The 14632-nt window shown below is 44.5% G+C and overlaps 1 protein-coding gene and 1 pseudogene across 1 annotated transcript; both read left to right on the top strand.

Moving 5' to 3' along the window:
• Window positions 1-266: 266 nt before the first annotated feature.
• On the top strand, window positions 267-3453 carry LOC147443312 (uncharacterized; annotated as a pseudogene).
• Window positions 3454-9780: 6327 nt separating this feature from the next.
• On the top strand, window positions 9781-12336 carry LOC147443311 (uncharacterized). The gene has a single exon (XM_086529836.1). The coding sequence runs from the start codon at window positions 9895-9897 to the stop codon at window positions 11935-11937; it is 2043 nt and encodes a 680-aa protein (XP_086385962.1). The 5' UTR covers window positions 9781-9894; the 3' UTR covers window positions 11938-12336.
• The last annotated feature ends 2296 nt before the right edge of the window (window positions 12337-14632 follow it).

Here is a 14632-nt window from a genome sequence, read left to right as displayed (position 1 = left end):
AGTTCTCTATCTTTCAGTTAAAAATAAAGTTAGCACTCATTGTCATTTATTCCTTTTGAACATGTTGTTTATATAATTTTTTAAATGAAATTTAGGGTTTTTCTAATTATTTATTTTTTAGAACACATGACTAAATAAACAACATTTCGCGTGTGCAGGACATCAATTGGGATGATCGTGGTCCCCCTGGAGGCCCTGAGCACGATCGTTGGCTCAAGGAAAAACTCCCTTGTCCTTGCACCAAGTGCAAAAGGGCAATCCCTCGCATGAGGCGCATTGCCTTGGAGCACGTGGAGAACGAAGGGCTTTGGCATCCTCGAAAAAGCGCTCGAAGAGATGAGAGCATGATTCACCCGTCGCTTGAGGAGGTGCCCCATTGGTCTCTGTTCGGTGGTGGTACACCGGCGTCCAAGGCCGAACGGCAGAGGCAAGAGAAACTGGGCGATTTGGGTGCACCACATGGTGATGCTCCCGTTGGCTCTACTTTGGTAGCTCCTATGGCATCTCTATCCCACTTTGAGGCAGATGATGAGCACATGTTCGACATGTATGATGAGTTACTAGCTGCTCATGAGCGTAACATGTGCAAGGAGGATTGTCAGCCCTACACTAAACGGGCTACCGAAATGGAGGATAGATTGATGACGAGTGCTCGAATACCTCTTTACGACGGTGCATGGTACTCGATGCTCCGAGCATCGTTGGAAGTCCTATTTTCCAACTCCTAAAGGATGTCCTCAAAGAGCATGGCATTGTGGAAAACCTATTTCCCATTCCTCACAAGGTCAACCTCGCAAAGAAGGCCACAAACGAAGATGTGTTCTCCCGCATTGGGACATACCTACACATTGAGGACACAATGCCAACTTCCCTTTATGCTTCATGCGCAACAAAGACAAGGAGAAAATGTAAGAAACAATCCATAAGACCTTCGAAGAAGGGCTTCCCTTACACAATGTGGAATAATATTTTTGTGGACATTAGAAGGCTTCAACAAGCCATGCTTAGATTTTAGGATTTACCCTGAAGAAGGTGACACACTTTACTTTTTTCTTCGGTATTGTTCTTATCATAGACTTTGAAGTTTAAGGTCTTGGCACTATTTACTTTGTAGTGCTTGGCACAAAGGTCGCTTTTGTGCTAAAACTCGATGAGTGTCAAATAGTGAAAGGCCAAAGGTTAGAGAGGCTAAGTGTCACTCTAATGAACGAGGCTCTTTTGCAAACCAAGCGAAGGGATTCAGTCGATCCATCTCCCACCCGGTCTTTTAGCGTGCAATCAGAGAAAGACGTTTGGTGGTTGGGTGCTATTGAGGTGCCCAAAGAGACCAATGGAGTACTTTCATGGATTCTTGAGAGAACTCCATGGATCACAGAAGTAATACACTCCCAAATTGCAGGTCAAAAGTTGGAGGTTGAGGGTTTTGGTAGTTATGATGTGGAGTGGCACTTACGTGGGGACTTGAAGACCATAAAGTGTTTGCTTGGCTGCAAACAAGGGGATTCTTCTCTCATGCCTTGTCCATTTTGCACTCGAGGGTACAAACCTAATGGATAAAAATCACATAAGAGCACTGCAAAGGTCGGTTCCATGCTTCCATGGCAAGGGCATGGAGAACAAGGGTTAGATTGTCGTGATGTCGGAGATGAAGGTAGAGAATGGGAAGCGTCTATTCTGAGATGTCCCATACTCAATGCCCCAGACCGTGATCAAAAGGACCACGCTTGGAATCCAATCTTTCCATTTCCTCTATCGAATGTTCATTTTTGTACATTACACGTATTCATGCGCATTTTTGATAGGCTATTGAAGCTCCACATTGACTATGCTTTCACAATGAAACCATTGGAAAAGTCCTAGGAAGCGATCAAAAGAATGGAGGTACTCTTGAATTCCATTAGCTGTCACGGTGGAAATGTGTCTATCATTGCTGCAGAGAACATAGGGGAGGTCGATGAAATTGCTCAACAAGTGTCAATGAGTGGACAAAAAGCTAGACACTTTTTGAAGAAAGTTTCCCAAGGAAATCCAAGTCGATATGCTGCTCAAAACAACTCCAACCAGCAGGCAGGTAACCTTTGGGAGCTTTGGAAGGATTTGTGCAAAGCTACTACTGAAGAAGTCCCATTATCGAGCAAGGGGAGTGTACTTCAAAAATACTCGACATGGTGGTGGAATGGTACAATCCAATTATTTGGAGGAGATGTTCAACTAGTTTTTTCACAGAACATTTTCTCGTAAGCTCTCAATGGAGCGTGCACGATAATCCAAGATTGCTATTGAAGTGCGGAAATTGAGTCGTCAAGAGCATAGCAACAAGTGGAAAATGTCACAAGGTCCCACCAAGCATGCTGCATGGTGGCGATGCAGAGTGCAACAAGGATCAAAGTGGATTTTACGCAAGTCACTACGAGTGAACGCAGGGTCCAACTCTTAATGACATGTTCATTTAAAAAATAATAGTTTTGTTTTCAAAATTAGTGTGAACAGGGCCCTTATAAATATTGCATGCGCTCATAAACCACTCATTTCTTAAGAACGGGTGAGCTCTTACCATACAAAATGGCGCGCACCAAACAAACCGTGAAAGAGCATCCTCCTGCTAACAAAAACACCCTCCAAGGATGTGAGAAGCCGGCATGGCTTAAAGGCACAAGAAAACGGCCACAAACACCTGGCCGTTCCAGGAACTCTTCTGGCAGTGGGCATGGTAGTAAGAAACCAGAGTCATCGAGGGTTGTTGAATCTCCACGTCCACAAGAGCAAGCACCTAGAAAGATAATGAAGCAACATGCCCATCACTGGAGAGAAGAAGAGGCCGAGCAAACAACAGAGTTTGATAGGGAGGAGCCGTCACGCCACCAATCGCAAGCCTGACCATCCAGGACTTGGGTGGTCCATACAGACACTAAATCAGAGAGTGAGCCACCATGGCTATGAGCTGATATACCGCACACACACCGGGTGCCCGTTGGGGGGACGACACTGCCTCGAGGCCCTCCCCCCACAACACAAGATCGGGAGCCAAGGGAAGAGGATGAATCAGAAGAGGCTACAGATCCAGCCCCTAAGCATGTAAATAGGTGCAAGTCTAAGTTTTTCAAGAAGCCTAAACACCGCCAGCCAGCAAATGTGCAAGTGCCCCCAAGACAACCGCAGTGACGCCGAAAAATAGCAAGGGCATTCATAGAAATCCGCCACTACCAAAAGACTACAAAGCTTTTGATTCGACGCGCCTCCTTTGCTCGCACAGTGAAGGAGGTGCTTCAAAGCTATGAAAATCAGTATAGAATGCAAGCAATAGTGCTAGAGGCTATTCAAGAAGCTGCAGAGGCCCACATTATTTCGGTGTTGGAAGATACCAACCTATGCGCCATTCATGCAAAGCGAGTGACAATACAGCCAAAAGATATGCAGCTTGCACGTTGATTGCGACGAGACTTTGAGCATTAGCTGAAGTTACCCGTCTTTTTGTATTGCACACCCTTATCTTTGTAATGAGATGACTTTGCAATGACAATATGATCAACAGTTGTGTCTACTGTGTCTATTATCCATGTGTGGCCCTTGTGGCCACCCTTTTTTTTGCAATTTCAAGTTTTGTTTACCCATAGGATATCAAAAAAGTTAACATATTGTGAAACCAGGTGTCTATGCAACATTAAATTAGGTTTTTCAAATGTCCAATGTAATTGGGCCTTTTGGTGCAGGGATGTATTAGGTAGTGAAAATAAGTGGTTTCTCTGAAGTAATGAACTGCTTTCAGTTAATTTATGTTTTTAAAGTATCCTGGGAGTAGAGAAGCCTAGTAGGTGCCAAGAAAAGGGTGGCCACAAGGGTGCGCAAATGACCCAACCATCAGTTTTGGATGGCTCATTTGTGCGCCCTTGTGGCCACCCTTTTTTTGGCACCTTGTAGGCTTCTCTAACCCCCAGGATACTTAAAAAACATAAATTTACTGAAATCAAATTTTTTTGCATTATTACTTTAGATGGAGCCTTATGGCCACCCTTTTTTTGGCAATTTCAAGCTTTGACTACCCCATAGGATATCAAAAAAGTTAACATATTGTGAAACCAAGTGTCTATGCAACATTAATTTAGATTTTTCAAATGTCCAATGTAATTGGGCCTTTTGGTGCAGGGGTGTAGTAGGTAGAGCTAAAGCAGGTGACAATGTGCTTGAAAACTTAAATTCAGAGTTGATTTCACGTTTTCTAGTGTCCTTGAGTGCAAACATATGCTCCGTATGCCAAAAAAAGGGTGGCCACAAGGATCCATCTAAAGTAATGATGCAAAACCAATTCCTTTGAGTTAATTTATGTTTTTTAAGTATCCTAGGGGGTAGAGAAGCCTACCAGGTGCCAAAAAAAAGAGTGGCCACAAGGGCGCGCAAATGGGCCATCCAAAACTGATGGATGGGCCATTTGCGCGCCCTTGTGGCCACCCTTTTTTTGGCACCTGGTAGGCTTATCTACCCCCTAGGATACTTAAAAAACATAAATTAACTGAAAGCAATTGGTTTTGCATCATTACTTTAGAGAAACCACTTCTTCTCACTCAAATGTGTTTTATACTTTTCCCAGTATCATGTGCATCCAACTTCCATTGTGTTGTTACTTCAAGAAAAAAAGACACAGCTTATTGGAACATATCACCAATTACAACAATTTTCAAGATTGACAAATTACATTTAGAAGAATTTACAAGATAGAGAGACAATTCCGAATTTTTTTTATTACTTCCAAAAAGGTGAGTTTACATCATGTATCTGAGGAGTCAATAATTTTCTATTTTCTTGACCATTTCTTGGCGCCTATCTTGCGCGTAAGGCAACTCCCCAGTCAAGAGGGATTGCGCTATGGCCTTTGGGTCAGTTGAGCCAATGGAAGCATGTATCCCTATCTGGGCAAGCACCTTACCACGGAAGCCAGTGCCAAACACTGTGCATACAAGGGATCTACGCACTAGGAACACAAGATGCGCAGTTTGAGCAATGGTGCTAAAAAACAAAAAGTTGCTCAAAGCTTTCTACGACCAAGTCATAAAATGGGCTTGGGGAGTAAATTCATTATGGATAATGGCCACATCGCCAGGGGGGGAGTTGTCCTAGGTAATGTGCAAGGGAAGATTGAGGTCCAAAGCCCGTCCGCTTGCCACCCGTCCTTGCAGCAAAATCATCAACCTCCACGATGTCTTGTCATAAACCAATGAAGGTTAAGAAAAAAGACAATGAAGGATAAAATAATAACATGAAAATTAGGATAGAGTTTACCTCCTGCTCCTTGTCATCCTCCTGCCTGTTGCCCTTTACATCCAAGTGAATGCTCCCATGCACCACAGCTACGAGCTTTGGATCATCAGATGGGAGGTTGCATAATGGCATAGGCATCCTAGCGGCCTCAACCTTGGCTTGCGTGGCTTGGAATTCTTCCTCAGCCACGTGAATTTGCTCTGCTGCCAGAACCTCCGCACATACAACCGCAATAGTGTCAGCAACAGAGTCCCCAATTGGCAAGAGCTTGCTTTCTAGGGCATCTGCATGGTGTATTGTCTAAGGGACATTTGGTCTTGTTGCATAGCACATTCAAGCATTCATCCATGCGTAGGTCAACTGCTTTCTCCAAATCATACATAAACACATACTCCTCCCCATCCACTACCACTGAGGAGAAGCGGCAGATTTCTACCTCTGGGATAGCCACATTTGTCAATGGTAGTGGCACTGGAGTGTCACTAGGGCCAGCCACAATGATGAATTTATCAACCACTTCCTCGAGCCCCGTGGGATACTCGAGCTGAAGTGTCTTTCCTTCCACTGCAAGGTTCATGGGGATAACCTCCTACTCTTGGTGTCCTTGATAAAGGACCCAACCTGAAGATGTGGTAAGCGGAGCTCCTCCAAATCAGATTCCTTGCTCACCAAGAAGATAAATGTTGCTAGCGGAGAAAGGTACTCCACCCCCAACTTGCGCTTCTTGAGCGATGACACCCCTAGGGCTTGCTCGTCCAAGAAATGGCATGCATCGGTGGCAATTTCTTGGAATCGTTGCAACCGCTTGGAGAATGGGTGATCACCTTTGTGTATGTAGTGCAAAAGATCGCAAGGCACCCAGATCCATGCATGTGGGGAGATAGATACGGAATATTTTATGATGTGCCCCTCCATGAACGCAAAAATCTCGGCAAATGCATCCATGTGAAGGGCAATAGTGGCGTCAAGGTCAAGGAGACGATTAAAAAAGGTGTGGAGGTCGAACTTCCCTCTGTATTTGATGTCCTCAAGGAAGAGGACGAAGCGTGACAAAGGGGCGGATGTGGGTGCAGATGCAGAGGCTGTGGAAGCGTCCATGTCAAGCCTAGGGTGTAGATAGAGAGTGGAGGAGCTCAAGAGTTACCAAAGTGAAAATAGTGAATGAGTTATGTGGCCCCCCTTTTATAATGGTCCCTTTTTTAAAGACATTTATAAAAAAAAGAGGCACTTCCACCAAAAAATGATCTCTCATCTCAATGCAAAAAAGTATATTCAAAGACATGATTTGACGAAGCAAATCATGTTGATTACATTGGGAATCGTTTTCAAAATTGCAAGAGTTACAAAGTTATAAGAGCGATAGCACAGCTCCATCCATCCCCCAGTCCTCCTCGACCTTCAATTTGTCTTCCATTCTCTTCCCAATCTGCGGACATTCATTACAATAAGCATCCAATGATTGACAAACTATGATGTATTGAAAATGTGGTGGAAGGATTCTCACCTTGTGACCTTGTAAACGAAATTGTGCTTGTTGAAGGGTCTCAAAACCCACAATAACCAAATGTTCTCGCACATTACTGAGAGTTCAATGCTTGTTCACTTGGACTGACTCCAAAGCATAGTTGGGCATCTTCACTACAATGTCAAAGCTTGCAATAGTGCCGTCTACACTCTATAAGGGAGTCCACACTCCAAGCTTCCACATCCAACAATCATAGTGAAATCGCATGTACAAGGAGGTGCGGGATTTCAAACAGCACATTCCAAAACCTGAAGCTCCAACCTTACAACGGTACTGGTCCCCATTGTGCATGCCCTCCACAAAACCCCATTCCTCTTCTAAAAGCCTTCCTAATTCCTCCTAATGCACATCTTTACATACAAGCATTGTGGTAGTCTCCACAAATCGAAACTTTTTAAAAATGTGCACAAAACAATTAATAGGAAAACATCAACTCAAGCCCACAGACCTAGAAGCTTTAGAGTATTTCAAAGAGTTTTGGACATCTATTATCATCTTTTGCTTGAAAGATGCAACCGACCACAAATCTGGAACCGGCCACTCCATACTTAATAAGGAAGTTACTTTGATGGGTTCAAGCGTTCCAAACTCTTGTGTAGAAGTAGGCACAATATAGGAGTGAGAATAGAAGAAAATCCTTCTTTGAACGAGTTTGGTTGGGCAAAGATGTGCGAATATTGTTGCTCCAATATCTGCATGTATAGCATTGAATGTGCCGGAGAGACTATGTAGTGGCTGCTCCTCCACTAACATGGATAGAAATATGACTATAAATGCATGGAAAATCTTAAGTATGAATCCATAATAACATTACAATGTGATTTCATACCTAGCTTTGTATTCTCAAACATGTACTTACAATGTGTTGGAAATCGAGGTGGTTGTTGCAATTGCATGCTTGACATTGAGAAAACATGTTGCATAATGGCTACGGTCCCCTTGTCTTTGCGGTTCTTGAAGCCAAGGAGCTTTTCTTTCCAATGATGATCCAAGTTTGCACGATTCCGCACATGATAAGGGCCAATAGCAGATGGTTGCATGTATACTCAAGCACCTTTGGTGAACTCTTGTGGCACCCACTCATCATCTATACCTCTAGTGTTGTGGCATGCAAGTGCTGTGACCTCATCCTTTGGCCGCCTTTGCGAAGTAGAGTTGGCCATGGTTGAGCAAAGAAAATTAGGAGGAGGAGTAGGACCTTGCTCGTTGCTACAATGTAGGTGGGATAAAGTGATAGGAGAAGGTGGTTAACCCTTGCTTGGTGTGGCAATGGGAGAAGAAGGTGGATAACCCTTGCTTGGTGTGGCAATGGAAGGTGGTAGGGGAGAAGAGAGGAGCTTCCTTACTGCAGCAATGAAGATGGTTTAGAGAGAGAGTGTTGGAGTAGAGGATGAGCGTGATGGTTGCAACCAAGGAGGGATTGGAAAAGGGGTTCTAGAGAGAGAAAATCACTTTTTGCCTAAGGACTACTTTTGGCGGGTTCTGGATAGTAAACAAATATATTTTCAAAAGTTTTTTTTAAAAATTGAATTCTATGGATTTTATGTGCACGCTTTGACTTTTTGAAGTCAAAAAATGTTTTTTTTAATCATAAAATAGATTTAGGGAGGTTTTAAGAAGATAAGATTTGAGTTTTGAAAATTTTCAAAATTTTCAAAATTTTGGGATTTTTTCAAAACCGGATCAAAAAGGAGGGAAGTTGAAGGTTCCATATGGCCCCCTGTCGGCATCACTATGGGCATCGCTATGTAACAAAGAAAATAGCGACGCCCATAGCGACGTCGTGGATTTTCACTTTTGAGCGTCGCACTGCGAGCGTCGCTAATGTGAAGTACCTCTTCTTGTAGTGGTCATTGTCAAGGGAGTGTGTATGCTGAGGGGTAAACTAGGGATGACTCCATGCCTAGTTTTAACAACTGAGATTAGTCGTGTGATTGGTGATGCCTAATGGAATCATAAATCTCCCCTTAACCATCTCATGCCATTTGATCTATTGTATTTTGTTGGCGTTGTCTTTTGTCAGAAAGGGAGGGTGTATGCTGAAGAGATTTTAGCCTTCGTATAGCAAAGACCATTATGATGATCTTACATACGTTTTATATCCTCTCTCTCTCTCTCTCTCTCTCTCTGTCTCTCTCTCTCTCTCTATGTGTGTATGTGTTTGAAAGACAGTGCTTGTGTTTGTCTCTCTCTTGCTCTCTTTCTCTCTCTCCACCTAGAATGAAAGGTAGTGCTTGTGCTTCTCTCTCTCTCTCTCTCTCTCTCTCTCTCTCTCTCTCTCTCTCTCTCATTCTCATTTTCATGTGTAGCACCTTTTCATGCAAACCTAGTTATCTTTGTTCAAAAAGGACACCCACACATACACCATTTGTTGCTGGTGACGATAGGCCTCCACTATATCTTCCACAGCATGGAGAGGACACGATCTTCAGTGAGATGAATGAGCATCGTAGGTCTCTGGCAAAGTAATCTTGACAAAAAGGTAATCTTGGGTACCTGATATTAATTCCCCCCCCCCCCCCCCCCCCCCCCCAATGGATTAGATTGACAACCCAACCATTGAGAGGCATGTGTCCTAACCTTGTCGCCCACACATATCCAAATGACATATGGACACTTTCCTTTGCTTTTGACGTGCAAAAGTGTTGCGAGGCGATCGCAAGGCGAAAGTAAATTCGGATCATATTTTAAAAGATAAGATCCACAACACTCGATTAATGTGGGGGCCCTTGATTGATTTAAGGGCCCTTGGTGGAAGTGTGGGTTGGGGTTTGAATCTAAGGGGATTCTATTACACCATCGGGGGTAGATTGAAATCGCCTCGCAGGCTGGGTGGGTAAGGTCTGGGGCCTTACCTTGCATGAACATGGATGATGGACGAATGGAGAATCCTTCTAGAGAGTTGGCTTGCCTGTCCGCTTCCCCGACTGGCGGTATAACAGGCTCTCGCATTTGCACGTGTATCTGCCTTAGAGCCATCTGGCACCTTCTGGCCGCCTCGCGCATCGTCTGTCCGGTGTCCCTGCTCTTGCTGGGTGCGTGCATGGCTCTTTTTCCTCATTTTGCGTCTCCCCTTCTGCACCAACTAAGCGTCAAGGCCATACCTCACGTTTCATATGCTCCTCTGCACTTTCCCTTCCCCTTCTCCTTCTCCTTCTCCCCTTGTTCCCCACCACCATAGCTCGATCTCACAGCAGGCGAGGGCCCTCTCTATTCAATATTCATCTCGCCTGAAATTAGCCACTCGTGCATTCTTCGTGCACCCAGATAGTTCTCTCCTCATGGACTGCACTCTTGCAGCCGTCCCCACCTCGATCTGCCCCTCCAAGACCGACATGATCATGTCACGATACCGGCCTATTTCCCCCAAGCCAGCTTCGTTCGCATCATCATCTTCGCATGCAGCTGCGGACCCGGTCGATGGCGCTGCCACTATATTGCCTTCGTTCCCCCACTGCTTCCCCCAAGTCCCACAAATTGACAGGAATGTCTACCCATCCACCAAAAGAACAAGAAAGAGGAAAAGAGATATCAGCACAATCGGATTGAAAGGCGCCAGAAAGAAGGGCTGCGCAGTCATGGCTTCTCTAGCTGCGAACCGGGGTTGCAACTCGAGTCCGATGGGAAGCCATTATTCTGCAGAGACAGAATCAGCCTCATTAACACTCTCATGCTTATCAGAAGTGACCCGCCTTATTCACGAAGATGAAGGGTTCATGGCACGGGCAGCCGCAAGTGCACCGTCGTGCCTCCTTCCGGATCGCTTAAAAGGCTCACAAGGGGCGTTCACTGAGATGATAAGAGGCATCACTGGCCTTTCTACAGCTGCCGGAGTGCACAATCTTATGCATCAGTCATCAAGGGCCCCCTTGGTGAACATGAGTTTCGCAATGCCTTCAAGTAGCACAGAACTTGTGAATACAGCATCAGTGGAGTCAGCATGCGGATTATCTCCAGTTTCACGTGAACAATTACCTCTTCATTCTTGCAAGCCTATAGCCGACTCCGCTGTTGGGAATGCTGCAGACACCGATCTTCAGTCGCACGTAGAGCCTTCATGCGATCTATCTATAGCATTCTCGGCCACTACGATGGTCGAGGAAGGTCTTTGTGTTAAGCCATCGGAGCTAGGCCTGGCGTCAACTCCACATAGCCCAAGTGATGTGGAGTTTGCAAAGGAGGCAGTCGAAGCTGGGCTACGTCTCAAGGAGGATTGTGCTGATCAGCCTGTTACTCTCTCTCTTCTACCAGAAATACCTGAGTTGTTCGACCGGTGGAAGCCTTCGCTCTCAATTGCAGTGTGGGACGAATACAGCTACAGCTTCTACAATCGGTCTCCAGAACCGGTCGCATTGTTAAATAACAATTTCGACGTGCTTTGGTTCAACAATGCGGCCATGGCTGTGGAAGACTCCTTGCACAAGCAAGGAGGTGGCAGAGTACTTCATCATCTGTATTCCTTAGGTGGCCCTACGGAGCTGGGAAAGTATCAGTTTTCGGTAGACGGCTCAAGCGGCGACAGCTTGGTGGCCACATTATGGGGCTTTGTGAAGAAACCAAGTGAAGACGTAGATGCACAGGATGCATCAGTATTTGAGTTTGCTTCCAGGAATCAACGTATTGAGGCTAGTGTTGCTGACAAGGTGGCGGGAACTATAGTGCCTCTTGCTCTTCGACTTATAAGGTCAAGTGTGATCTTGATGAGCATTACTAACGCACAGACTACGTCAGAGATGGAGCCATCTCTTCATACAGGCATTGAAATTTTGAAGCAGCAGCATGAGGTATCGTCATCTCCCGTAGTCATATCAAATTCTAGTAACATTGTGAAATGGGTGAACACTGCATACAAGCAGATGATTGGGCAGCCAGAGTGCCCGTGGTTATTGTCTTTGATGCATGATTCGATGCTGGAAGGTGAAGAGATGCAGGCACAATCGCCACGTCTGACAGGGCAAGTAGTTCTTCGTTGCTGCGTCGAATTACCGCTGTCGGTCTCTACATTTGCAGGGTGGGTTGATGTGCAATGGAGGAACGTTGCCGGTGAGAGAAGTTCGATGACATTGCCATGTGATGTTACAAGGAGGGTCTGTGCCAAGGATGGTGGGTCAGTTCTGTTTGTATGGAAGCTTGATGTCCAAGCTAGCCTCAGACTATAAGCCTTTAATATCTGCACAACCGTAGAAAATCAGTGGGGTAATGCTTATACCATGATTCATTGCTCACATATCATCTCGAGCTTAGCTAACATATTAAAGTATAGCTAAAGAGAGCTTTCTGATCTCTTCTTAATGTTTCACATGGATAGTCCCTTGCAACCCCCCAACATAGACAAGCTGACCTTAGGTAAGTATGATGTGGACAAATTGGATTGTTCAGCTGACCTTAGGTAAGTATGATGTGGACAAATTGGATTGTTCATATGTCTCTCTCTCTCTCTATAAATTTGTAACTCTTTGAAATTTTAAAAACCCCTGAATGAACTCATGTGCTACACTCAATACACATGTGGAGGTGAACCCTCTGGGGTGTTGACAAATATGCTCGTTAACTTGGAAGTTGTCAATCACCCTGTGCCTAATATAGGCTAGCGCCTCTGTAGCTTATCAGGCATGGTCAATCAGCGTAGTTACATAGCCCATATGCATTTTTACAAGTTCAAATTCATCCTCGTGATAAAGCAATGTAGAGCTCTCTCTCTCTCTCTCTCTCTCTCTCTCTCTCTCTAACCATGAGTAGAGAATTCTCATTGTGATCAGCTCTAATTTTTGGCTAAATTTTTCATGTTCGAAATTCTAATGCCATCACTATTGGCTTTCATGATGTCCCATGGGAGGTGGGTATGGTACATGGCAATTGCACGCGATTACTTATCAGCCAAATGAGGCATACTAACCAAAGCTATGAAAGCAGCAGGCCGAAGGAAACCATTGTAACAAAAACTCTCTTAACACTTGTTTGGAAATCTAACAAAACATGAAAGTGTCCTTCCAAGGTTTTGGAAAAAAATCAAGTATTCCTATCATACGCATGCGTTTCTAGAAGTCCTTACTTCAACTCAAAGCTAACACCCACAAAGTAACTCAAAGCTAACACCACACTTTGTGGGAAAAATAAAAAGCACTCGATAACTCTTGATGTATGGTCATGAGTAGCTTTCAAAGCCAAAGGAGTGTTGAATTTGACCAAAAATAACATGTTTGTTAGGTGAACCTCATTTTGCACAAGGTAAAAATCTCTAAACAATGAGCTTACACTACAAGAGGTACTTCGCATTAGCGACGTTCGTATTGCGATCCTCAAAAATGAAAATCCATGGCGTCGTTATTCTCTTTTTTGCGTAGCCATAACGACACCGACAGAGATAAAACATAAACTGAGAGTGCCAAAAACTTAGATCTCAAATTTGAGTTTTCGATGCTCAAGCGAAAAAGGTAACCCATGCTCTCCCTCTCTCTCTCTCTCTCTCTCTCTCTCTTCTCCCCCTCCTCCCCCGTACGCACACACACATACACACGAGGAGAGGAAGGAAAGCCAAGTATGCTCCTTTCCTCTCCTCTCTCATGTTCCCTTCCCCTCTTTCTCTCTCTCTCCCCCCCTCTCTCTCTCTCTCTCTCACACACACACACACACACACTCACATTGTGTCTTTGAGAGAGAGAGAGAGAGAGACAGAGAGAGAGAGAGAGAAACAAAAAACACACATGCATAAACAAAGAATGCATATACACACACATTGAGAGAGAAAAAGAGAGATAGATAGATAGTTCTATTATCGTCTTCGGAGGTCAAATAGACCTATGGACCAAATGAACATGTCACCTGGTGTGAGTAGACGTCATAAGTGACTCGATGCTCAAAAATGGCTAAAATGAGCATCGCAATAGAGAGTCCACATTGTGGTTGGGAGAGGAAGGTATGTAGGGAGAGCTCATGGATGAATATATGGGAAAAAGAGGACCTAATGTGGTCAAAAGCTGTGCACTCAAGTAGTGTGTGGTACTCTCTCTCGCACTTGACCAGAGCATAAGGTGCAAAGTCGATGAGACTCCTCGCCAGTGCCCCAATGGCCTGTCTCGCAGCGTAGAGAATGGGAGCTAAGACGAATGGAGGCAATTATGCAGATCGCACTCAACGGGATGGGCTCAAGGATGTAGGGATATATGGGTTCGGTTACCTCGTTCGGAGAAGAAGAAAGATTTGTAGTTTGGGGCAACGTGTGTGGTATAATGGTTGAAGCAAGAACCTCCGGGTTTCTCCCAAGTCGTGATACATTGGCATTGTAAAAATCCAAACCATTTCTTGATGTCAAGCATCCACCCCGAACTTAGTATTTTGCTCTTGCATGTCTTTTGGACCTTTTGACTTGCTTCATATGCGATTCTAAGAAGTCGATGCAAAGGGCTACGTTGTGTTTTAAGCATGTACTCCACAACCCTTTGCATGCCCAAGACCTCAATCGGAAGTGATCCGGACTCAAGAAGTAAGAGCATGTAGGGTGTTTGTGTAATCGGAAGTGATCCGGACTCAAGAAGTAAGAGCATGTAGGGTGTTTGTGTCTTGACTTGGAGAATGTTGGTGAGAAAGCGCTTTTGAACATTCTCAAACTCTCCCCAAGTAGACTTCCCGATGCTTCCACCCCACACCTCCATTCCATAGAGAGAGAGAGAGAGAGAGAGAGAGAGAATAAAGAAAAGAGAGAGAATGAGAGAGAGAGATATATAAAACTAGGAATTTCATTAACATAATCACGATCGGGTGATTACATCAATAACTTTAGTATTTACAAAAAAAAATCACGTGATCACGTTAATTGTTAACGTGACTTTGATTATGACCTGCAAAAACCTATAG

The sequence above is a fragment of the Adiantum capillus-veneris genome, chromosome 14 (genome assembly GCF_014529385.1).
Source record: "Adiantum capillus-veneris isolate H3 chromosome 14, ASM1452938v2, whole genome shotgun sequence".
Taxonomy (NCBI): Eukaryota; Viridiplantae; Streptophyta; class Polypodiopsida; order Polypodiales; family Pteridaceae; genus Adiantum; species Adiantum capillus-veneris.
Note: the sequence above shows the minus strand (reverse complement) of the source record. Positions and strands in the feature narration are given on the sequence as shown.